Here is a 26,045-nt window from a genome sequence, read left to right as displayed (position 1 = left end):
GGTATTTTATCCACTGAGAATTTGTACATTTTTTTAAAAACACATTAATTTAGCCAAAAAAATGTACTTTCAAAATTGTATCTGATTTTGTTTTAACCCCTGTAAAACAATTAAAGGGTTAACAAACTTCATAAAAGTTGTTTTACATACATTGAGGGGTGTAGTTTCTATAATGGGGTAATTTATGGGGTTTTTCTTTTATTTAGGCCTCTCAAAGTGAGCAGGTTTTCGCGGTTTTTATGAAAATGTGAAAAATCGCACCTGCTGTTATGACTATGTGTGGAAAAAGTAGAACATTTTGAAGTTCTAAAATCAAGGATTTTTCCAAATTTTCACCAAATATCTAATTTTCTCATAAATAAATGCAAAATATACCACCAAAATTTTTCAACTAAAATGAAGTACAATGTGTCACGAGAAAACAATTTTAACCCCTTAAGGACCAGGACCCTTTTTCGTTTTTGCGCCATTTCTTGTGGGCTTGGTTTTTACAGCTTTCACTGTGCACCGCAAATGACAGGTCTACTTCTTTCATTCAATACGATTACATGGATACCAAATTTGTATAGGTTTTATAATGTTTTCATACATTTACAAAAATTAAAACCTCCTGTACAGAAAAATTCTTCATTTTACAGTGTTCTTGCGCTAATAAGTTTTTCATACTTTAGTGTACAGAGCTGTGGGTGGTGTCATTTTTTGCAACTTCTGATGACGTTTTCAACCCTTTAATTTTTAGGACTGTGCGACCTTTTGATCACTTTTTATAGAATTTTTTCTATTTTTCAAAATGGCAAAAAAAAGCAATTTGCGACTTTGGGCGCTATTTTCCGCTACAGGGTAAAACGCAGTGAAAAACTGTTATTATATTTTGATAGATCGGGCATTTTCGGACGCGGCAATATCTAATGTGTTTAGGATTTTTACTGTTTAATTGTATTTATATCAGTTCTAGGGAAAGGGGGGTGATTTGAATTTTTATGTTTTTTTAATATAATTTTTTTTTTTTTTACAATTTTTACTATTTTTCAGACTCCCTAGGGTACTTTAACCCCAGGTTGTCTGATTGATCCTATCATATACTGCCATACTACAGTATGGCAATATATGGGGATTTTGCATACCATCTATTACAATGTGCAGATCGTACATTGTAATAGATGGCCTAGATCATGATAGCCTCGGATCTTTATGTGATCCGAGGCTGTCATGACAACGGATCGCCGCTCCCCGGTGACGTCACGGGGAGTAACGATCGGATCCAAGATGGTGGCTTTGCCGGCGGCAATCAAAGGGTTAACACCCGCGATCGGTGCTTGCAGACGGGCGTTTGCTTCATTATGAAGCAAATGCCCGGTGAGTATGAAGAGGGCTCAGCCCGTGAGCCCTCTTCATACTCCCCCATGCGCAGCAAGACGTAAGGGTAAGTCTTATTGCGCTATGGGGTTAAAATCACTTGGCTAAGTTAAAGTGTTATGAAGTTACAACTAGAGATGAGCGAGCACTAAAATGCTCGGGTGCTCGTTATTCGATACAAGCTTTTCCCGATGCTCGGGTGCTCGTATCGAATAACGAACCCCATTGAAGTCAATGGGAGACTCGAGCATTTTTTTAGTAAAAGAGAACATTAAAAGAACAGTGCATAATAAAATATCCCAGATGTTTACTGATGTTTTACTTGTAAGAAAAAAATTAAATAACACTATTCTTCACTATCCAGGTGTTCGCGCGTGTCTCCCGCTAAGTTAGGAGATGTTCAGAACATCTGGAACATGAAAAATAGTGTTCTTTCAATGTGTTCTGCACTTAAATGGTCCTGTGTTCACTGTTTTTAATGTTTTAATTCTATTCTTCACTTTGCAGATGTTAGCGCGTGTCTTCCGATAATGTCGGAGATACGCGCGCACAGCTGCAAAGTGAAGAATAGTGTTATTTAAATGTGTTCTGCCCTTAAATGTTCGTGTTTTCACTGTTTTTAATGTTTTAATTCTATTCTGCAGTAGAATGTTTTAATTCTATTTTGCAGGTGTGCGCGCGTGTCTCCCGATAGGTTCGGAGATACGCGCGCACAGCTGCAAAGTGAAGAATAGAATTAAAACATTAAAAACAGTGAAAACACGAACATTTAAGTGCAGGACACATTGAAAGAACACTATTCTTCACATTCCAGATGTTCCGAACATCTCCGAACTTAGCGGGAGACACGCGCGAACACCTGGAAAGTGAAGAATAGTGTTATTTCAATGTGTTCTTACAAGCAAAACATCAGTAAACTTCTGGGTTATTTTATTATGTAATAAAAATACTGTTCTTCACTTAATTTAATGCTCGATCTCGAGCCGGCGAGATACTCGTCCGAGTAACGAGCCGGTCCGAGTATGCTATCTCTAGTTATAACCACTTATAGTGACACAGGGCAGATTTGAAAAAATGGGCCGTGTCAGGAATGTGAAAAGTGGCTTCGGCGTTAAGGGGTTAAAGCTGGATTTGTCAAAATGTTTACAATAAAACTTCCCTTGTTCTGTTCTGAGTCGTAGGTTTGTTTGACTTGTGCTGCTCACTCACTCCTCAGCTCTCACCTTTCTGCTCCTGTAGAAGCGCCTCCTGCTCTTTCACCCACGCAGGGACAGAGCTGAACTCCCAATGGGGGAGGGAGGAGTTGTACAAGAGCACAAAGGTGAGGGCTGAGAGCTGAGGAGGGATTGAGCAGCACAGAGAAGTCGCATGTTTTTTTTTTTTTTCCTTAAATGCATTCTATCCAAAGTAAACTGGGGACAGGAACAGAATTCTGACATGGTTCAAGGTAACTTAAAACACACAATTATATTGTAATGCAAATGCACTGAAAAGGCAGAAAGTCATTTTTGCAATCCAGCTGTAATGGTCATGTGAACCTGTGAAAATGAGATCCCTGGTGACAAGTTCTCATTAAATACAAGTTTCTCTACAGTGTAATATCAATAACAGATTGTTTGGATCTTCCACTCAATATACATTTACAGCTACAGACTGGTAATGTATGTTGTATTGATCTAGGAACAACCATTGTAGGTGTAATTAATAAAGTATTAAAGTGTCACCATTTTATAATACAGCAGCCCCCCAAGTTTTACTTTTTAACAAACATTTTATGAATAATCCACTAAATTAAACCCTTGGCTAAAAAATAAAACCTTTGTAGAAGGTAAAGACTGAACCCATTGTTTGGAGTTATAAATAAAAGACCTGGGATTGGAGGAAGTGATGCACAGTAGTGCAATCTTCCTCCAGAGTGAATAGTAAAGAGACAGAGAGAAAACAAAGGGGAACGCTCTCCTAGTGCATTAACAACGACACTTGGTATAACAAGAGGATTTTTGTCCAGTAGGACTCGATGATCAGTGTCAGCATATAGAATTAAAATCACGATTGTCGGCAGCTCGACGTGTGTGAATGTCCCGTCCTCCGTGTTCCAGGGTCCCCCGGGGAAGGTTTTCCAACGCAACAATCCTACTGATGCTCTACATACACGTAATGGATTGCCTGACGAAGGTCCGAGTACCGGACCGAAACGCGCTGTAATACATTGGTCTTTTAAAATCCAATATTAATCACATATATCAGGAGTCTGGAGCATCCTTCAGCGCTCGGAGTTACGTGTATGTAGAGCATCAGTAGGATTGTTACATTGTTTGGAGTTAGAAGCTATTGTATATACCGTAACTACATTTAAATAACTCTCAGTATATCAAGTGATATTTTACCTTCATAAAGTAAATTGTCACCATTATATAATACAGCAGCGCCCCAAGTTTTACTTTTTAACTTCTATCTTTACCTTTTGGAAATCTTTTATTTCTTTGGCCAAATAAGGATTTAATTTAGTGGTTATTCGGGAAATGTTTGTTTCCTGTACTATGATTTTTTTATTTTTTTTTCCTTCTACCTATGATAATCACAGCTGACAAGTGGCTCTCGTAACAGCATTTTGTGTTGTGCCTAAGGCTAGAAAGCCGCGAGGAGAGGCCACTGCTTACCCCCTTCCCTCTATAGGAAACTGAGTGGTTGTGCCCCAAAACAGGGCAGGAATGGGTGCTGCTTTATCTTTTGCGGCATGTCCACCTGACTTGGACACTGCGTCATGAGACACAATGTTCTCACCGTACAGTATCTGGCAACCATTGACTACAATGGTGTGCGTTAACTGGGCACAATTCGTACGGCCAGATTACGGCAGTATGTATGCAGCCTTACAACAGCCTCATGGCCATAGGCAGCAATAGACTGAAGGTAACTCTGTGCAAGGTTGAGGGTCAGTTTTCCAAGGATCTGTGCAGATAACAGTAGATAAGCTGAGACAAGACATGTACAGGCGGTCCCGTACTTAAGAACACCAGACTTACAGACCACCCTTAGTTACAAACGGACCTCTGGATATTGGTAATTTACTGTACTTTAGCCCTAGGCTACAATAAATAACTATAACAGTTGTCTGCAATTAAGCTTTATTGTTAATCTTGGTTGTTATGAAAATGTAACATTTTTAAAATCCAATTGTCAGAAAAATTTGGCTTTGGTTACAATCATAAAATATACAGTTCTGACTTGCATACAAATTCCACCAAAGAACAAACCTACGTAACCCGGGGGCTATCTGTATTAGTAGTATTGCAATACTATAGAAAACATCATTATTTCCTCTACTAGTTTTGATTGTGATGTAAATGAAGTGACTGTGCAGCACCCCTGCCAATGCAGTGTATTTTACCAAACTAAAATCCCATAGATGTAATCAATGAGTCTTATCACCTCAGTGAGACTTCAAGTGTCTATAAATGGTAATGTAACTGGTAAATATCTGCCTGGGAAGGAATGTTGTTATTGACCAATAAAATCTATTGTTAATCGCCTATGTAAGAAAGGTGCTGGTTGGATAATGAATGTGACACTCCCAAGGGAAGGTTATAAAAACCCTTGGAGTGGAAGTTATGGGCTCTTTCTGGGAGTGCTGAGGAAGAGCACACATCTCAACACATGGCCTGCGTGGATATCAGGCCTCTACAGATCCTCCACCTTCAAGAGTCTGCATTATTCTGCTGTTGAAGCAGCCACTCACCTCTAGCCTGAAACTACCTATACCAAGCTGTGGGCAACCTCTGCCGGACACCATCTAACCAGGAACCTTACACCAGTAGCCGTGTTCCAGAATAAACAAACTGTGAGTTTGGTGGTTGTCATCCCTTGTCTCCATGTGATCCCTTATTAAAGCTGCATAACATCAAGGACATCATAGGATCCCTATGCCTATACCGGGAGTGCCCAGGGGGAAATATTGAATATTTGCAGCATCTCCCTCCTTCCTTGCAAGTCTACCTTCCCCATACCTACCCAGCGTGGATGAGGCCTGTTCCTCTCTGCCAGCCACTCAAGTAACAAAGGGAATCCAGCTGCCCCCAAGCCTAAAATGCTATGTCCCTGTGGGGGGATATTGCAACTGTTGCACCAAAATCCCCTCCAGAATCGGTCTATTATTAAGCATGCTTTCCAGAGTTATAATTCAATGATTAATTATTGATAGTGACATAGGAAAAAAACACAACCTACAACCCCTCAATGTATGTAAAACAACTTTGATTAAGTCTGTTTAGCCTCTAATTGTTTTGAAACAAAACCGGGTACAATTTTGAAATAAAATTTTTTTTTTTTTGCTAATTGAATGTATTTTTTAAAAAAAAAAATACACATTCTCAGTAGATAAAAATTGTTACCCAATTTCTCCTGAGTATAACAATAAGTGCGCACACCCCATGGCACTTAAGGGAAGGTACACCATTCAGAGCATATTTCCACTGTCACTTTTTAACCCCTACTGCCACAACACATGCCGGCTGCGGGCTGAGCCCTCTGCATACAAGGTGAGCATTTGCTGCTTATTACCTGGAGTCTGTGCTTGCACCAATCGTGGGTGTTAACCCTGTAAATGCCTGTGGCAAAGCTGCCAATCCTGCCAAGGTTTAGATATGATCACCGCTCCCTGTGAGGTCAACAGGGGGAGGGGGGCAATTGGTTGCCTTGGCAGCCTAGGTTCTGCCATGGGTCGGTTTCACATTGTAATGAATGATGAGGAAAATCCCTATATACAGTACAATACACACATAAAGAGGTATAAATGATATGTGCAGGGGGCGTGCAAAAGTTGTTTGGCACAACCTGTGGATTTTAAGTTCCCCTTGCTGCATATTTTGGTGAATAGTTAGTGTGCGGTATGTATGAACTTCTCACATCTTGCTGTTTTTAGGAAACTTTATTTTTTCTTTATATAAGTAGCCTGGATCTGTACAAATTTTAGTAGAAATTTTGAATTTTTATGTAATTTTTGCATTTTGCCCCAATGTAGTCTGTTAATTAAAAATAAATAATATTTGACAGGATAAGCGCTTATATGATGTGGTATATATAAATCTATGATGTAAAAACGCGACCGAATAATGGACCACACTTCAAAAAACACATTCACTATAGAAAAGCAACAGTGTAATATGCAAAGGTCCCAATGAATGCCATGACATGTAAGAAGTTCATGTATCTTTATTTAAATCCATATACTAAATATCAAAAGTTGTTAATATCACGTAAAACACAAACAAGTGTACATATTCGTTCAGAACACCAAAGTATATATGTGCCTAAATATTCAATGGTTACTGAACTACCCCTTTCCTATTATGACCTGGTATAGCTAGAACCTGACAATGTCCAGAGTGTCAGTGTCGATTTCTTTAAAAAAAAAAAAATAATAATAATTTGTGATCCCTGGCTCCTAAAAATTGAATTGTATGTCTGGTGTCCACCATTTGTATCGCATGGGAATATGGATCAGTGATTTTCTCCAAAGAATGTATTCAAGTGAAATATCCAGTGTGAATCAAATATACAGGGTGCTGTAGAAACCTATAAATAATATAGTTCACCATTTAATCCTTTTGGAGCCATCGCTTGTAATTCATAAATCCATCTGGATTCCTTGTGCAGAAGCTTGGGTACTATATTGCCTCCTCGTATGTTCATAGTGACTTTTTCCAGAGTCGTGACCTTCAATCCACTTTAACTGTGCCACAGAAGTTAAGCTTTTCTCTTGTTTGTAGTGTTGGCGTGCCGTCCCTACTGTGGACATGTGCTGTTGTATACGTTTCCTAAGTTGTTGGCTCATCTGTCCAACATAAACCTTTGAGCAAGGACATTGAATGGCATTTGGGGGTTTACAGTTGGTATAGTTTCTCAATTTGTAACTTTTGCTGTTCCAGGGATTTCTGAAAGTATAACTGTTTGTCATGTATTGGCACACATTGCATTCACCACATGCAAGGGTGCCAATGATCCAATGTCCTCCTGTTGTACCTAAACTGAGGTGTACAAAATGGCTAGGTGTAAGCTGATCTTTCTTGCTGTCAGTGTAGGTCGGTTATGGATGAACACCTCCAATTTTGGCTCACTCAAAAGTATAATCCAGTTCTTATTCATAATTCTATATAAGTCTGTCCATTGGTTGTTGTAGGTGGTTTTCAATCTAACATGATTATTGGGTCTCAGTTATCTTTTTGGGACCACAATTGTTTTACGATTGTGATGTGTGACCCTCATATAGGCTTGAGAGATTATTTTTCTAGGGTAACCTTTTGCTTTCAATCTAGTTATAACTTCTCCAGCATGTGTTTTGAAATCTTGCAGAACATTACAGTTCTTTTTCAATCTGAGGAACTGTCCAGAAGGTATTCTTTTTTTAGATGTTTAGGAGGAAAGCTATCAAAATATAAAATATTATTTTTGCATTTTTTTTCCGGTATTAAGATGTCTTAATTTTGTTGTGCACCATACTGAGTTTTAAATCCAGAAATTCCACTGGATCGTTTGAAATCTGTGTTCACAAGTCTGGAATCGCCACCAGCCTTTTGTTGTCAATTTGGACTCTTGCCATCGAATTGAACAGTTGGAGTATCTAGACGTGAACCCAGGATCATTTTGGTTATGATGGATGTCGAATAGTTATATACCAATATGGCCCATGAGATCGGTATATCTGTTGTAGCATACTTCTAGGATGGACAGCCTAATTCAAATCACATACATGATTCATTCATCTTGCAGCTTCTGGAATTTGCATTGAGCCATAATTACTTTCTTTTCAACAAGGGTTCGGAACAAGAATGTACAGACTTTATTCATGAACTAAATGATAATATATTGAACATCAAACTTGCTTGACAGAACAAAAGCGTCACAGAACGCCTACCCTTCCACCGGACGGGTCCAGCTGGTCATTACTGATCACTTTAGGAACATGTTTAAATTGGAGATGCGCCTATAAAATTATGAGACCAAGCGGTCCTTGTCAGGTTGTAGTATGACGTGAATGTGTGCTTCTAGCGATTGCGAAAGAGCTTGTATAAATCTGGGCTGGGGATCTTACTTTTTAATGGACTCTGTGTCTAACTTATCTCCAAGTCATGTGCTATATATTAGCCCATACACTCCGCTAAGGAGTCAGGGTGTAGATCTAAAAACTGGCTTCGGATATTATACAATTCAAAGTAATAGGCTTAAAAGCCTGTGCCGATTTCAGCAGGAATCTAAGTATCATTACCGGTCTGAGTTTTGAATTGAGGGATATATGTTATACTATCTTGTCAGAGAAGACGACTTGGCAAAGGCCGTCCATATTTTTCTGAATGTCCATATAAGTGATTCTTAAATCTAATTTATTGATCCATTAATTAATTTCTATAGTCTATAGCCAGTTTCATGTCTGCCAGAACCCCAGGAGAATGAGAATTTTTTTTGTTGGGCCTCCAGGGATTGATAAAACACCCCCTAAGGTCACATCTAAGTGCTTCCCAGTATAAAGGGGGGTGTAAAGGGTGTGATCAGCCGATTGAAAGAATGACTCAATTTCTTGTTTTAGGTCTGCTAAGCACACCACATCCGCCAGTAGACTATTGTTTAATAGTCAGGTCTATGTGTCTCCGAGCTGAGTTTCAGGACACTCAGACAAAGCTTTGACTGTAGTCCCTGGTGTTAATGTAGTCTGTGTCAAAGTGAACATTTTGTATGGTCTAAGTAGTGCACAGATACAGGACAAGAATGCCCCGCACCAGCCCACTCTTCTGGCAACACCCGTGGAGTGTTGAAGCAAAGCCGGTATAAAGGCGATAATGATCACAATGTCTTTGTGGTTCGCAAGGCATTGTGATTTTTCAGGGCTTCCATGTCCGTTTTCTGGTGTAGAAGTCCTGATAAATATCCCCTTTTGAAACTACTTGATAACCTAGGCTAAAAGTCATATGGTTGGTTGGTCATGAACCTTGTGTAGGTTTTGAAGTACAATTTTGTGGTCACCTTAAAAGAAGGACACTTGGGCAAAAACGCATTGGTTTTATCTTATGGAGTTCCCATGGACTGCATAAACATGAGAAACTAAATAAAAATGAACATTTAAGTTCATGCACTGTGTCTCACCCCATTGTGAATGTGCCAATTAGCTGCAAATTATAGAGGTCCTATTCCAGCCATCCAGCTTGGGTTTACTGAGGATAGACTAACCTGATCTGCTTCTGTGAAGGGGAGGTGAGCAGATGCCTGAATAGAGGAGCCGCTGTGGATATTGGAGCTCATTTACTAAGGGTCCGCGGACAACGCACAGCGAGGATCACGACCAGACCGGGTAAGTAAATGTGCCCCATTATGTTCATGGACTTTGCAAAGGCATTTGACACTGTCTCTCATAGACACCTGATGGGTAAAATAAGGTCTATTAGTTTGGCAGGAATGGTCTATTGGTTTGGCCAGATTGAAAACTGGCTGAAGGATCGTATCCAGAGAGTTGTGGTCAATGATTCCTACTCGGAATGGTCACCAGTTAGAAGTGGTGTACCCCAGGGTTCTGTGCTTGGCCCACTACTATTTAATTTATTTATTAATGATATAGAGGTATGAATTAATAGCACTGTGTCTATTTTTGCAGATGACACCAAGCTGTGTAGAGTAATACAGTCTATGGAGAATATTTATAGCTTACTTGGACAAACTTGAGTGTTTGGTCGTCCGCTTGGCAAATGAGGTTCAATGTGGATAAATAAAAAGTTATGCACCTGGGACTAATAATCCACATGCAACATACGTCCTCAGGGGAGTCTTTTGTTGAGAAGGACGGGGCGTACTAGTTGATCATAAATTGAATAACAGCATGCAATGTCAATCAGCTGCCTCTAAAGCCAGTAGGATCTTGTCATGTATCAGAAGTGGTATGGACTCTCGGGATAGGGATGTCACATTACCAATGTACAAGGCATTGGTTCGGCCTCATCTGGAATATGCTTTCCAGTTCTGGGCACCAGTCCATAAAAAGGATGCCCTGGACCTGGAGAAGGTTCAACGTAGAGCCACAAAAATAAGTATGGAGGGTCTTAGTGATGAGGAAAGATTAAAACAACTAAATTTATTTAGTCTGGAAAAGAGACGACTAAGAGGGGACATGATTAATTTATATAAATATATGAATGGTCCATACAAAAAATATGGTGGTAAATTGTTTCAGATTAAATCAAATCAAAAGAAGATGGGGCACTGTCTCCGTTTGGAGAAAACAAGAGACGACAGGGTTTTTTTTTTTACTATGAGATCTGTCAATCTGTGGAATTGTGGGTTGTGAAACACTTTATTGATATACACAACAAAAACGCTGCATTGGAAAAAAAAATCTCTCATCATAGCAGGGGAGGTGATCGCAAAAAAGATCCGCTGATGCGTGAGGCGCACTGGATCTTTAAATTAAATACCCGGCACCCTAATGCAGTGGTGGCGAACCTATGGCACTGGTGCCAGAGGTGGCACTCAGAGCCATTTTTGTGGGCACTCCAGTACAGAGTTCACCAAATAGGACAAAATCCAACTGCAGTCCCAGGCAACTTAAGAGTTGTTGCTCTCGTTGGTGGCCTTAGGGGGCCGATACGATTGAAAGATGAGGAAGGAACAGGTAGTTACTGCTAAAAATGACCTGTTGCACTTCACAGTGAATAAGTGGATTTTGGCTGTAGTTTGGGCACTCGGTCTCCAAAAGGTTCGCCATCGCTGCCCTAATGGATTAATTTGAAAAAAAGGATTTAGCTTATATTTACTGAAATACGATACAATTTGTACAAATTATTTACATGTCATAATGGTAAAAAAAATAAACATGATTCGGAACCCCTCAAATACAATATTTGGGATCTTTGCTAAATATGACGATTACTTGTTCTTTTAGGATGAATACAATGATTCATTCCCTTCCTCTTTTTTTTTTTATTTAATTATTAAGATGTCATGTCAGCACCAGGGTGTCTCCTGATAGGCTATTTGGTTTTATAAATGTGTGTGTTTTGTCACGTGTTATGTCAGGCAATGCCTGCCTTGTGTTTCACCTCTGTGATGTCTTTCAGAACGAATTTTAATAAACATGCAATAATAGAAGACATTTTATTTCATCCAAATTTGCTGTGGTGTTCCACTCATGTTCTTTAAATATTTGAATACAAGTTTCTTAATCTGTGGAGTAGCCTGCCTCAGGCGCTGGTCACAGCAGGGACAGCAGAGAGCTTCAAGAAGGGTCTAGATGCCTTTTTACTTCTAAATAACATTGACAGTTAAGTTATATGGAATTGTTTCCTCTAAATCTCTTCCTCATCCAATCCCTTCCCTTCCTTTGTTGAACTTAATGGACATGTCTTTTTTCAACCGTATAAACCAGTGAACCTTTTAGAGATCGAGTGCCCAAACTGCAAACGAAAACCCACTTATTTACCGCAAAGTGCCAACATGGCCAAATAATACTGCCACATGTTTACCACCACTATTACAACAACATCATGCTTAATAATACCACCATACAGTAATTGATTTTATTGCTAATATTGAACATTATTGCCATATAGTTATAAATATTTGTGGCATAACGTAAGAGATACCAATTCTGCTGCTGCTCATATACAATAGAGCCGTGGCGCTTCCCAGGCACTTTTATTCTGTTTCTAAACTAAATCAAAGCTGTACATGCGACTGCACCATTGGACCTCAGAGTGTGTTCTATTGTGGCAATAACACATGCGTTTTCAAACGCATCAGAACAGCTGAGAAGTGGAGATTAGCATAGCTGTTAACAATGCATTTACAAAATGCATGCAGCAATGCATGTGTTAACGCAGCATTAACAAACACATGCGTTACTGCTACGTGTGAACACGCCCTCAACACTACATCCATGAATGAACAGCACATGTTTTCCGTTGTTTATATGTCAAACATGTGGTGATTATTCTCGATCACAAGAATTTAGGTTTAATTTAGGAGATATAGTAGGTGAAAGCCGCGCTGCAGGGGAGCAGTGGGAGAGGGAAACAGGGGCAGGGACTGAATGTGACAAGAAAGGTGATTAAATGAGGTCTATGTCACATCTGGTAAAATAAAACAAAGTAGCAGGGCACTGAAGGGATTGGGGAATCCTGTTTGGCAAGATCTGGGGCAAAGTGGGTGTTGTGGGGTGGAGGGCAAACTAAAACACTAAAGGCAACTGTTTAACACTTTAGCTGCTGCCTATAATAAAGTACCTGACTTTCCCTCCCCGTAGTGAGGGACTGCATCCTCTTATCTTCATTAGGCAGACAGCTAGCTGCTGTGCACTCCTGGCCTGCAGTCTGCTCCGTCTCTTCTGTCTTCCCAGGCTAAAGGTCATTCAGGAGGAGGGAGCAAAGAGGGAGGCAGTGACCCATCAGAACAGGTCAGCTGCAGCCTGCAATGTGTAGCTGGTCTCCGGAGGGCTGCTGTGTGTAGCAGAGCACCGGCATGTAGCAGCAGCTTGTAGCCTGGCCGAAGCTCCATTAATAAAACACACGCGGTGGAGGACGATGGCGTGCGTGCCAGCAGAGAGGGCTCTGTGTGCCCAGTCTGGCACGCGTGCCATAGGTTCGCCACCACTGGTATAAACTATGATACCATCAATCATTTCCAATAGACATCACCAGGGTGAGTGGGGCTCATCTGCCAATGTCAAATGGGCTGCAAGCTATGGCTAGCAGCCCATTTTCAGCCAACAAGATGCAAATAAACGTATGCATGAGGCCTAAGGCTGAGTGCAGTAGCCAAGCTAGTCCTCTTATGTCTGTGTGTCAGCAGTGACCATGAGGTAGTTTGGCTTATAGCTACTGAACTGTCAGATACAAAATAGGAGGGTGCTCTCCATCCATGTTGTAACCACAGGGAAAATACAGCCATACTGTACCCACATTGTGTATATAGGTACTGTAAGGGTGTGAACCTAGAGGGTGCTGGAGAGCGCAGACGTACTTTCGTAGTTTTTTCCGATGTTTTTCGGGATTTGCGCCGCTGGAACAGGTATTTAACTGGGGGTTGTGCCACACGCAATCAGATTGTGGCGCAGCTGCGCTGGCTTTCGTGCGACTAAAATGGGGGGGGGGGGTGTCGGGCCATCGGACGCTCTGACTGTTTTGGACTGAGTGCGGGATTTGAGATTCAAATTGTGTCGCAAGATCAAGCACTTACATACACCAGGAAGAAGAAGGTGAGCGGGGAAGCGACACGTGCAGGATATCGGGCGCACAATCTTAGTGAATCGCGGCACAGTGCATTCCGGTTGGACAATGCACTTTCGGGGAACTTTGCGGACCGGGTAAGTAAATGTTCCCCATTATGTAACAAAATGATCAAAGCAAAAAACAACTGTAATACTTTATTTGAACGTAAACACAAAAAAGAATAATTTTTTTGTAGAAATTAACACTGTGACACCCTGGCATGACGGTACATCATGGTACATTTTGATAACGGGGACCACAGCATACCGTAATGTCATGGTGCACATCGCGGTTAGTAACCCTGTTGTCTTTTAAAACTCTTCTCTCAGACGCTTCCAAGCCTTGAAGATGTAGACATCTAGATTTTTGTCATAATGGACTTGATCTACAGTAAAATGTTTTCTCATCATATCTAAAAAATTGTGGTCACGCTGGTAACGGAGTCTACATGACAACAAAATCACTGTGTGCTCTGAACTCAAGTGGATCAATGTCTTCAAAAGGTCTTGGAATGTTTCTTCAAGATAAATTATATCTGCTCCCAGAATCACATCAAAAGGAGAATAATTCTCAAGTCCAACTCCCCAGTTCAGTGGTTTCACAGACATTCTATGCTCTAGTTCTTTGGGAAGGTTATCGTAAACATTTGATTTGAGAAATTCCATTGCCATGTCTCGATCAGTCACAGTTACATCGCCACCTATGAAAGAAATAATATCTGATGTGAGTCAGCAGAGGAAGAACATCCTCTGAACAAAACCAAATTCCATCTACACCTAGGCACTCCAAAATCCCTACAACTGTATAATAATTGGGAATATACTATATTGTGGCACTGTACCGCTTCGTACACTGGAAAAAGATAGGACATGTCCAATCTTTCCCTGTGTTACGGGCTGTGCTCAATGAATCGCTATGGAGAGGGGAGGGGTCAGCCCTCCTTCTCTCCATCGCGGCTGACGTATGCCCACCAAGCCGTAGCCGAACTGGCTTACGTCAGTGTGCACGTAGCTTTAACTTTATTTTATATATATTTATATACACACACTCGAGTATAAGCCGAGTGGGGATTTTCCAGTGAAAAATTGTGCTGATAAACTCGGCTTACACTCTATAAGTATATACGTTGTTTTTTTTTTGTTTTTTTTATGTACTGTGTACAGATGTGTGTTGTTGGGGAAAAATAAGTTAATTGTTGAACAACTAAATAAATAGAATGGAGTCTGACAAGCATTCCTAAGTTTCAAATAAATCTGCGATAAATGTTTCTTTTTTTTTTTTTAAAGAAAATCTGGAGAGGTGGATTGTTAGAATATCTCTTGGACATCTACCCAGCCATTTACGTTATGCTTCTATCATATATATAAGGTAAAGATTTGGAGGTATCAGAAGTAAATAGGACCTAGTGATGTGGGAGATATTCTCAATAAATGCATTTGGCTATAAAATCATGCATCTGAATGCTCTCACCATAATACTTAGATTAATAAACACTTAATTAACTAACACTTACCTAGTAATGCAGCCACAATTCCCACCAATCCGGTCCCTGCACCCAACTCAATTACAGAACGTCCCTGCAAGTTAACTCCGCCAGCCTCTAGGTACATACAAAGAACAACGGCCTGGAATCAGAAGGCAGAATATTAATGTTGTTTACAGTGTTAATAATATTGTGTTCAGCTATTAATATTAATGTAGATGAAAAGAGAAATAAGCCCTGATATTATGTAGTTTAAAAGAGAGAGAATTGTTTTTGCATTGGTACATACTGCATCCCAGACGACTGCTGCCACTCCCAGCTCTTTCCAGTCCTGTTTGATCCTTATGGTGTGGTTGGAGAAGGTGTAAGTGGTGCTGGAATTGTGAAATCTCTTAAGGCCGCTCAGTACTTGGCCATCATAAGGTACCAAAGCCATTTTGGTAAATTCATATAAAAGTGACCTACAAAACAGCATATTATCAGCTTGAATTAATTACCATATATACTTGAGTATAAGCTGACCCGATTATAAGCCTAGGCACCTAATTTTGCCACAAAAAACTGGGAAAACCTATTGACTAAAGCAGTGGTGGCGAACCTATGGCACTGGTGCCAGAGGCGGCACTCGGAGCCCTTTCTGTGGGCACCCGGGCCATCACCTCAGCGCACCAGACAAGACTCAAAGAATCTTCCTGCAGTTCCAAGCAACTTAAAAGATGCTGCTTTCTGTCATATTTTGAAACTTACTTCGCTACTTGGGACTGTAGGAATAGGGAGAATGAATAGACAGGGCAAAATTATCTTTATTATTATCTGCTGGCTCCACGATTTTCTCTGTGTACAGAGGGACACTGGAAAGAAGCTAAAATTTTCCATCTTTCCACTGTGTTGCTGTCCTCAGAAGGGCAATATGATAGAAAGTTGAAGAGCAGGGAGCAATAAGTTACTGCTTTAAGTTTTGGTTGGTACCTCGCGAAAAATAAGGGGGGGTTTGGGTTGCTTTTTGGGCACTCGGTGGCTAAAAGGTTCACCATCGCTGGACTAAAGTATAAGCCTAGGGTTTGAAGTGCATTGGTGCCAGCCCAACCCCCCCAATATATAGCTAGCTATCCTTCTGCCCTGCCCCCACCAGTATATAGATGGCCAGCCAGTGCCTAAAGTATATAGCCTGCCTCTTGTTCCTAGTATATAGCCAGCCCATGCCCCCTAGTATATTGCCAATCCATGCCCTCACTATATAGACAGCCAAAGCCCCCTAGTATATAGCCAGCCATTCCCTCAACCAACAAGTCCCTAGTCGAACGGCAGCCAGCCTCTGCCCACCAGTATATAGCCAGCCAGCCCCCTAGCATATAGCTAGCAGTTAATTCCGACCCGGCTTCGGGTCTAATGATCTAACCTCAAGGCATCATGTTGGTATTATTGGTCTTTTATTTCTGATCCCTTTTTATTTACAGACATATGATTAGGGCCACAATTAGGGGTAAATCTGGAAACTCTGCACAGTAGCAGAGAGTTGACTGTACACATTGGCATAAGGTGGGTACAACATATTGAGAAATAACATGGTGTATTGGCACAAGCCACTGTGCATTCATAGCGTGTTTATTAAATCCATAAACACAGAATAAATACCGTACTAGAAAAATGATTTTTCATAGGAGCATGTGCTAGTCTCAACATATTGATATTTTTTTTTTTTAAAGTGTCATTTTTAATTTTCACCAGCCTTTGTGGGGTCAAAATTGCCACTATAGTCTTCTATTCTTCTATTACATAAGCATCTCAAATTCACTTCTTCTTGAACTGATCCATCAAAAAGTAATGTTTTGATGATAGTTCCCAATTTTATAACCTTTAAAAAATATGAAAGTATGTTTTAAAATATTGTCATCATAAAGCTGACATATTTAAAAAATTTATTATAAAGTAATTAGGGTGGTATAACTATATGTCTTAACAGTAACAAACCTTGAATTTGAAAATGGCATAATTTTCCATAATTTCGCCAAACTTCCAATCTTTTTCTTAACTACCGAATATACTCGAGTATAAGCCGACCCGATTATAAGCTGAGGCCCCTAATATTACCACAAAAAATGGCAAAACTTATTGACTCGAGTATAAGCAACTAACATAAAGTACAATTCAGGGAATTTAACAATGTTTCTCAGGTTCCGCCTGCACAGATTCATAATTGTATTAGGCTACATTCACACAAATGTGTGCCCGCCAGCTACATCTAGCGCACTGGAGAGGAGTAGGGGTGACCCCTCCTTAGAGATACATGCGCACGGCTGTGCATGAGGAAAGGATAGCACGTGTCTTATCTTTTCCCTGTGGGCAGCAATAGCTTAAATAGTTTGATTTTAGTAAGTGGAGTTATCACCAAATTGGCTGCCACTGGAAACTGTAAGACCCACGATCCTTTAGTTCTCAGTAACTCCTCCTCCCTCTAATGCTCTGGTCCCAGGGATGATGTAACAGACTGTCCTGCTCTGTTACCATAGTAATGATGTGTTACTGCCATCACTGCACATCACCTCACTGAGATGACATCACACCACAACACTGGCCATACTGGATGCACTGCTACCAACCGACTACAGCCAAAAGAGTAGTGATCACATGACCCTGCCCAGGCAGGTGCAGGACACGATGTGGACATGTGACCAGTGGCCATCTTCTGTCCTGTGTCTGCTCCGTATGGAGAAAATCAATAGACTGATTAAAGGGCCAGTAACATTATGATGGAGAATTAAAATGCATGTCCACAGCATTTTTCTGCTGAGGAGAGCAAAATTTTTAAATGACAACTAATTACATATAAGCTTATATTTTAATGACACATTTGTATATGAATTATGCTTATTCCTTTACCTAAAGAACAACACAGGTGTCTGTATATATTTACATAATACAGCTGTCATAAATATAGGTATATAGCACTCTATACCTGAAGATAGACACTTTGCCATAAATACATGAGAACGTTATTTGTTAAAATAATGATAAAAGAATGATTCAGGCTTAGGGGATTGATTTTCCAAGACTCACACTTATCAACAAACTTTGCATAAATGAATAATACAAACTAAAGATAAGAAACTTTGCTATGACTCTCCTCCTCCTATCACCCCCCTTCTCGATTCAGTGCTAAAGTCTGTCCTGGAGGAAAAGTGAGATGGATTTAAAGGAAACCTACCACTTGTAGTGGCAGGTTTCTGATGGAAATACCGGGCACCAGCTCAGGGTGAGCTGGTGCCGGAGCTTATTTTAGTTAGTGTTTTAAACCGCGGTATCGCGGTTTAAAACACTTTTTAAACGTTATAGCCGGCGCAGGGAGGTACGCGCTCGGCGCTTACCATGCGCGCGGCTCTCATTCACTTCCTATGTAGCCGCGTGCATGGTAAGCGCCGAGCACGTACCTGCCTGCGCCGGCTATAACGTTTAAAAAGTGTTTTAAACCGCGATACCGCGGTTTAAAACACTAACTAAAATAAGCTCCGGCACCAGCTCACCCTGAGCTGGTGCCCGGTATTGCTATCGGAAACCTGCCACTACAAGTGGTAGGTTTCCTTTAAATTTACTTTGAGGGAAACTGTTTATGGAGAAGGGAGAGATAGGAGGAGAGAGGCAATTACTGTACCCTGCATGCTCTATGTGGAAGGCTGCATTTACGTGAACGTGTGTCCACATGGCTACAGCCGGGCGGGCACATGTCGGGTGCGCTGGAGAGGAGGGATGAGAGCTGCTCACCCCTCCCACTCCATAGAAGATAGAGCCACATTGCCGCTGTTTCGGCCAAACATAGAGCATGTTCTATCTTTTTTGCGCCACATCACGGTACGGTGAGCCCGAGTGCCATAGACTACTATGGGAGACATATATATCCATTTGAAAATTTGTGGTGTAAATACACCCCCATACGTTTGTGTGAATGCAGCCTAAGTGTGTGAGAGGGACGCACAGATGGGGGAGCAGGATATCTACTTTTATGTTTATAGAAAAGTACCTTACCTCATGCAAATAAACAATGATAAACCAGGGACACCTACTCGTATATCCAGGCACTGTGACTGTGGTAATCTTCTTATACATGTTATTTATGGCTTCTTTATTCTAAAATGCTCGCCGTGCTGCTGCTTCACAGGCTGTTACACTGTCACCCTCCCACCTGGTCCCTTGCCATTTCTCCCTCCCTTTGCCTTCTATAATCTCACAATGTGTGGGTCTATGATAATGCCCCCAGAGCCCTTCTGGCTCATTTGCATCATTTTAAAATTTGATATTAGAAAGAAGGAGATAGGGATAACAAATATAAGAAGACTACCCGAGTAACAATGCCTGGATCCATAAATAAGAGTTCCTGGTTTATCATGCTTCATTTTGATGCTAGATTTCCTTTAAACAGTCACTAGCCTCTTTCTCCACTTATCCAGCCGTTAACCTAAACCGACATTCATTCGGAAATCTACTAAATCCACCTTGGGACACCCTGAATTGTCCACACTGAAGCATTAAAATATAGCTCCCTACAGCAATCTATGGAAAGCAGTGGGGGAAGGAATGGGAAACAGAGAGAAGCAAAGACAAGGGAATAGATACAGCAAATTATATAGATATATTTTTAAACTGAAAAATGACAATTATTGCATATTCCTCTAATAGGTCACCTGACGAGACACTGCTTGCCAGCGGGTTCTACCTTCTTTTATAAATAGTAACAGCACATTGACTGGAAGACATGTGTTTGTAGCTGCTGGAAGCGGTGATGAACACCATGGGGCTCATTTACTAAAGGTCCGAACGCCGCACTTTCGTCAGGTTTCCCAAATATTTCCGATTTGCGCCGTAATGCCCCAGGATTTTGGCGCACGCGATCGGAATATGTCGCATCAGCGTCGGCTTTCACGTGACAGAAATTGGAAGGGGCGTGGCCGTCGGACAACCCGACGGATTCGGAAAGACTGCGGAATTTAAAAAAAGAATTGTGTTGCAAGATCAGCAGTTACATGCACTGGGAAGAAGAAGGTGAACTCCGGCAGACCTCAGCGCAGCAGCGACACGTGCTGGATATCGAGCGCATGACCTTAGTGAATCCCGGCAGACTCGAATCAGCGTCGGACAACACAACGCGGGATCACGACTGGAGCAGGTAAGTAGATGTGCCCCCATATGTTTCCGCAGCAGATTATGGGTAAGTAGACTGCAGCAGCATGATAGTGTTGTATATTAAGATATAATAGCTATTTGTGGCATACATATTTTTTAAACCTTTAGCACTGTAGGGACAACCTTTTATCACCTCTTCAGAAACTTCAACATACTGGGGGTCGTTTACTAAGGGCCCAATTCGCGGTTTCCCGACGTGTTACCCGAATATTTCCGATTTGCGCCGATTTCCCCTGTATTGCCCCAGGTTTTTGGTGCACGCGATCGGATTGTGGCGCATAGGCGCCGGCATGCACACGACAGAAATCGGGGGGCGTGGCCGAACGAAAACCCGTCGGATTCGGAGAAACCGCCGCATTTAAAGAAAAAAAAGTGTCGTGGGATATGCGCTTACCTTCACCAAGTATAGGATGGAGCACTCTGGCGGGCCTCGGCGGACTTCAGCGCAGCAGCGACATCTGGTGGACGTCGGAGGAACTGCCTTAGTGAATCGCCGGAAGACCCAAATCCACCGCACAGAACGCGCTGCTGGATCGCGAATGGGCCGGGTAAGCAAATCTGCCCCACTGAGTTTATCTGATATCCCTAGACTATAGCTGACAAGCTCCAAGGCTGCCTCCACCCAACAGACCAGACCGAGGCAGCCGACCTCCCCAGATGCTGCATTGGATAAACCACAAAGTGACACTAAAATGAGATTGTTACTTCTGTAATGTGATGCAACATATCTCTCCTAAGAAGTATCTATTAGGTCTCCAACATGGCCTAATAGATAATTATCACAGGCAGTCATGGAGTCCTTCATTGGACCCCAAGCTACACTGCGACACCATCACCACCCCGTGATCATAAGTGCGGGATGCCAATGGGTGACCACTGTAAAAAGTAAAACACTCTCCATCTAAGCCCCATAGACAATAGTACATTTGTCTGGCTTTGAAGACCTGCCTAAGGTACAAAGTTGCACATTCTTATTGAAAATGTTTTTTGTTCTACATCAATATAATGATAATAAATACTCTCTATGGGGTAGACATTCTGGGAGGGATAGAGAACAAGAGCAGGATGTGCCAAAACAAGCAAGTTACAGTAATATATGTATATACTGTAGAGGATAGAAAGCTACTTTTTTACGTACTGTGTGCACATGCTATATGAAGTGATAGCTAGACAATACCAGTTGCGGTGTGTTCCTGCACATTCTATCACTCTCCAACCAGTACTCAGTGTCAGGCACTACCTTGACACACAGGGTAACGGTAACACCCAGTTGGCAATTTATTCAAAAGATTCTAAGAAGATCAACACAGTAATAGCTCAATTTTACAAAAGAATAATAATTTATTCTATAGAATAAAATAATAATACGGCTTCCCTTCCTTCTTCTCTTCACTCGCAGCAGAGCAGGGAGAGAGGGGTCCATGCTCTCTGCCCTCCAGCTCACACTATGAAGTCATCTGCGGCAACTACGCCGGATCATAGTGTAAGCGGGCAGGCAGAGCGCATGGACGCTTCTCTGTCCACGCTGCTACGAGGGAAGAGGGGGCACGGGAGCGCCGGAAGGTGAGTATGTAAGTTTATCTTTTTTCTATACACCACGGAGGTTCAGGGCATTTCAATAATGGGCGGGCTGCAGGGAGTTTCATTAATAGGCGGCTGCGGGGCACTTTATTACTTGGGGTCTATATCGGGCATTTCATAAATTTGGGGGGGCTGATGCTGGGCATTTTATTATTAAGGGGGGGGGGGGGTTGCATGGGGCATTTCATTACTGGGGTAGGCTGTTGGGCATCACATTACTCACGGAGGCTGGGATCAATGCATTTTTCACCCTAGGCTTATATTGGAGTCAATAAGTTTTCCCAGCTATTTGTGGTAAAATTAGGGCCCTCGTCTTATACTCAGGTCGACTAATACTCAAGTATAAACCATATATTATTATGAGAATGGGATTATATTTTCTTCACAATGCCTTTGTTTGAAGTTAAATATTTGGAGGAAATAATACATAAATGTAGGCATTTATAGATCTGCACAGTAATCAAATTTTCTGATATTGGCAAAGAAAGTAGAATTTCCTAACATCTCTACTCAGACCAGCACCCTGTTATGAAATGAAAAGGCCTCATTCACTAGGGAACTATTGCACTATTGTCACAGTCAGCGTGCCAACCAAGAACATGAACAAGATGACACTGGAAGGAGACTGAGATGTCACCGACAAAAAAATAAAGATAAATAGTATTATCTGCATAAATAATATCAACTTAAAAAAAAAAAAAACGGGTCCTGAACATAAAACCTCTAAAAATATGATGATACCTCCCACCCTGCTTAAAATGTATGGTTTTACAAATAAAGTCTTCTTGCAATTAATATAATTTTTTTGTGTGATGGATGATTAGAAAAAAAAGTAAATTCTGGCATAGGTTTTTTTTTTACACTAAAGAGATATTGTTACTTATGTAATGTGATGCATTATATCTCTTCTAATAGGCATCTATTAGGACAGGCCTCCGCCTTCACTGGCCCCCAAGCTGACACCATATGCATTAGGTAACTACAACAGATTCCACCAGGTCCTTCTATAGATAAAATAATGCCAAAATGGAAGAGCCACAAAATGTGAAATACTAAGTACATCCCACATCAATAAATTGTAATGAAAGCATAGCTGCTGCTCCTTCCCAGTGTGAACACTGATCTCTGGATGATCCACATAGCATAATAGCTAATACTAATGCCCTGTCTATCGCTAGTGGATGACATCTATGCTCCTTATACCTGAGATAATTGGGCTTTTAGTAGAAAAAAAAAGCTAGCAGAGAAAACCGGCTCACCTAACACTGTATCATTACACTTGGATAGAACCGGCTGAACAGGAGTCCTTATTAGTGATGGTAAGTCCGGCTGTTTTTTTGTGATCTAGATTATTAGGCTCCACTCACTAAAAAGAGCCGTCTCTTCTGGCTCTTGAATGGCTCCCTATATTATGTATGATGGGCCCCTCAGTGCAGTGAATCACCTCTCCCCAATCAACTTTTAATACGCTTTTATAGTGTTAAAGGGGATATGATTACCTGATTAGGGGTTTGGTTAAGTGCGCCATCTACTCACTGCATGGAGCCGACTCCTTTGGTTCACACGAAAGAGCCGGGACACATCAAAAGCGCTAATGCACATAGCTGAAATAAAACAGCCTCACTGCAGTGACATGCTGCAGAGACCCAGTGTGGGGTAACAACAGGGGGTGCCAATCACAGCATGTACCTGCTATCACTGGCTTCCATTAGACTTCCTGCTTATGGTATTTTCCCGCTCAAACCCATGTTTTCTGATGAATACGTACTCCTGATGGAGGCACCCGTGTTGATGTGCAAAATTTAGTGTCAAAAAAATAATTTCATTTCACAACTTTCGTCCTTGCATTATTGCTAGGTTTGACTGCCAATTTATGTACCGTATACACTCGAGTATAAGCCGAGTTTTTAAGCACAATTTTTGTGCTGAAAATTCCCTACTCGGCTTATACTCGCAGGTCCTCGACAGCTATGTGGGCAACGCCTCTTCTTTCTTCATGCAAGCTGCAGATCTGTGACAGCTCCGTGCGCATGACACGGCCGGTGCACAACTGTGGTGTCAGCCGCTGCCAGCCCACGTGAAGAAAGAAGAGGCGCTGCACGGACCTTCGGAATGCCGAGTAGTCAGTTTATTTAACTAGCAAGCTATACCCCACAGAGGTCTAGCAGGGGGGGGGGGGGGCTGGCTGGCTACTACTTCAGGGGGCTGGCTATACACTGGGAGGCTGTGACACAGGACAGAAGATGGCCGCTGGTCACATGTCCACATCACATGTCCTGCACCTGCCTGGTGTTTGGCTGTAGTCGGTTGCAGCGCATCCAGTATGGCCAGTGTTGTGGTGAGACCCATCTTAGTGGGGAAATGTGCTGTGATGGCAGTTATACACATCATTACTATGGTAACAGACCAGGGCAGTCTGTTAGATCATCACTTGGAGGGGTTACTGAGAACTAAAGGATCATGGGAAATGGGAGTGGCCCCATCTTGGTGATAAGTCCACCTACTTTAGAAAGCCCATAACATTTTGTGAAAATTATGAAAGTTGTCCTCATATCTCATGTCCGGAAGCTCTTTGTTTTTAGTGGCATGGAACGGCTAAACAACGGTGCGGCACACCCGGAGGAGAGGAGTACAGCATCATTTTTTTTTTTTAATTACTCCCCAGCCCACCACCAAAATTTTAAAAACTATCGGACAACCCCTTTAAGAACCAAGCAATTTGCAAGGGATCTACAACACTGTGGCTTCCGCACACTGTTAAAGATCCAGCTCAATGACAGGTCCTGGAGTCTCATACAGACATGGGAACGGATCTTCGCTCCTCAATGATGTCACAGTGAGTGATGATTCAACCAAAGATGGCAGGTAAATGTTGCTGGCAATGGCAAGTCAATGTTTAACCCACATTTTTCGCACAGACTGCGTACGTCAGGGGTGGGTGTTGGATGCATAATGCAGCCCTTGAGCCCTCTTCATACATCCTTAACACTTTACACCGTACATGTACGTCATAATGCATTAAAGGGGATCTGTCTTCAGCAATTGGCCTAATAAACCACTACCAGTATATTGTCAAACAGTGTAACACCTTCTAGTTTTTGTTTCTTTCATGGTGCAGTGTGATGACATCATCTAGAAATCAACTTTGAAGTGAGATGTAAATTGGTTGTATGAAGTCAAGGAGGTGGAGAGTTTGACACTGAAGTCAAGGTGGGAAGCTCTGAACGCCTCCTCCTGTGTAATTGACATCATGCATCAGACTTCAGGAGATCTGGTTAGTGATGTCTCTGGATGCAAGGCCATCAATTACAGTGTAGAGGGCTTTCTGAGAGAGAGAGAGAGAGAGAGCTTGACTTCAGTGTTATTGACTCATTGAAGTTGATTGTATGAATTGGTTGTATAAAGTCAAAGTTGATTTCCTGGATGATGCCACCACACTGGACCATGAAAGAAACAATCTAGATGGTGTTCAGCTGCTTGACAACATACTGGTCGTGGTTTATTAGGTCCATTGCTGCTAAGAGGTTCCCTTTAAGGGGTTAAAGGACATATACCATTAGTTGGACTGATGGTGGATATGTAAACTCACATGCTTGTCATCTTTTTCGCTGGTCCTGGAAGTGTTCTTACAATGTTCAGAAACCGCGCAATATTCAAGAAAAAGAGTTTTAAAAAATGTACAGAAAGTTGGGGGTGTAGCATCATAGTCCCACCTGCTCCCACCCAAAGAGCTTGGAGAGATCCGGAGTGCATTTTCTGCAAGCTCTTTGGGCGAGAGCAGCCGGGACTATGACAGTGTGGGCGTGCATAAATTAGGATACAGCGGTGCCGAGAGGCGCTTGTGTGACGTCTTCCTGAGCGCCTCACACTAATTTACATATTTTAAAACCTCTTTTTCTTTAATATTGCGCTGTTCCCGGACATAATAAGTACAGGATCAGTCACAGTGATGGTAGATGTCCTTTACTATATGGTTACTGCCATAAACAATATAGGTGGAGGTCCTCCCAGCAGCCCCGCCCCAGACCACCCCCTGTAGTTACCGGGCTGCGCTCTCGTGGCTGTGGCAGTAGTAAGCGCTAGTTCTCTCTCATTCACAAAACGCATTACAACCACAGAACGTGAAATGACAGGAAGTCACGCGTTCCGAGCCTCGCTCTGAAGAAGCCCCGCCCAGGCCTACGCTTATTGGTGAGTTTTACAGC

General features: G+C 41.8%; 1 protein-coding gene and 1 long non-coding RNA gene across 7 annotated transcripts in view; one reads left to right on the top strand and one right to left on the bottom strand.

Moving 5' to 3' along the window:
* Window positions 1-22,964, top strand: part of LOC140075331 (uncharacterized) — a 27,240-nt gene extending 4,276 nt beyond the window's left edge. For both annotated transcript variants that reach the window (XR_011849394.1, XR_011849393.1), the window contains exons 2-3: window positions 14,888-14,969; window positions 22,756-22,964. This is a non-coding gene — a long non-coding RNA (uncharacterized lncRNA). The remainder of the gene's footprint in view (window positions 1-14,887; window positions 14,970-22,755) is intronic.
* METTL21A (methyltransferase 21A, HSPA lysine) lies at window positions 13,742-26,045 on the bottom strand. 5 transcript variants are annotated; one of them, XM_072121048.1, is made up of 4 exons: window positions 25,884-26,045; window positions 15,374-15,545; window positions 15,115-15,226; window positions 13,742-14,301 (listed from the first exon to the last, which is right to left on the bottom strand). In XM_072121048.1, exons 2-4 carry the CDS (start codon window positions 15,518-15,520, stop codon window positions 13,913-13,915), a joined length of 648 nt encoding a protein of 215 aa, XP_071977149.1. In that variant the 5' UTR covers window positions 15,521-15,545; window positions 25,884-26,045; the 3' UTR covers window positions 13,742-13,912. The 5 variants fall into 5 exon arrangements, with proteins under 5 accessions (XP_071977149.1, XP_071977145.1, XP_071977148.1 ...); XM_072121044.1 differs by lacking the exon at window positions 25,884-26,045 and adding an exon at window positions 25,430-25,632; XM_072121047.1 differs by lacking the exon at window positions 25,884-26,045 and adding an exon at window positions 24,127-24,194.

The sequence above is a fragment of the Engystomops pustulosus genome, chromosome 8 (assembly GCF_040894005.1).
Source record: "Engystomops pustulosus chromosome 8, aEngPut4.maternal, whole genome shotgun sequence".
Lineage (NCBI taxonomy): Eukaryota > Metazoa > Chordata > Amphibia > Anura > Leptodactylidae > Engystomops > Engystomops pustulosus.
This window is presented reverse-complemented; position numbering and strand designations above follow the sequence as displayed.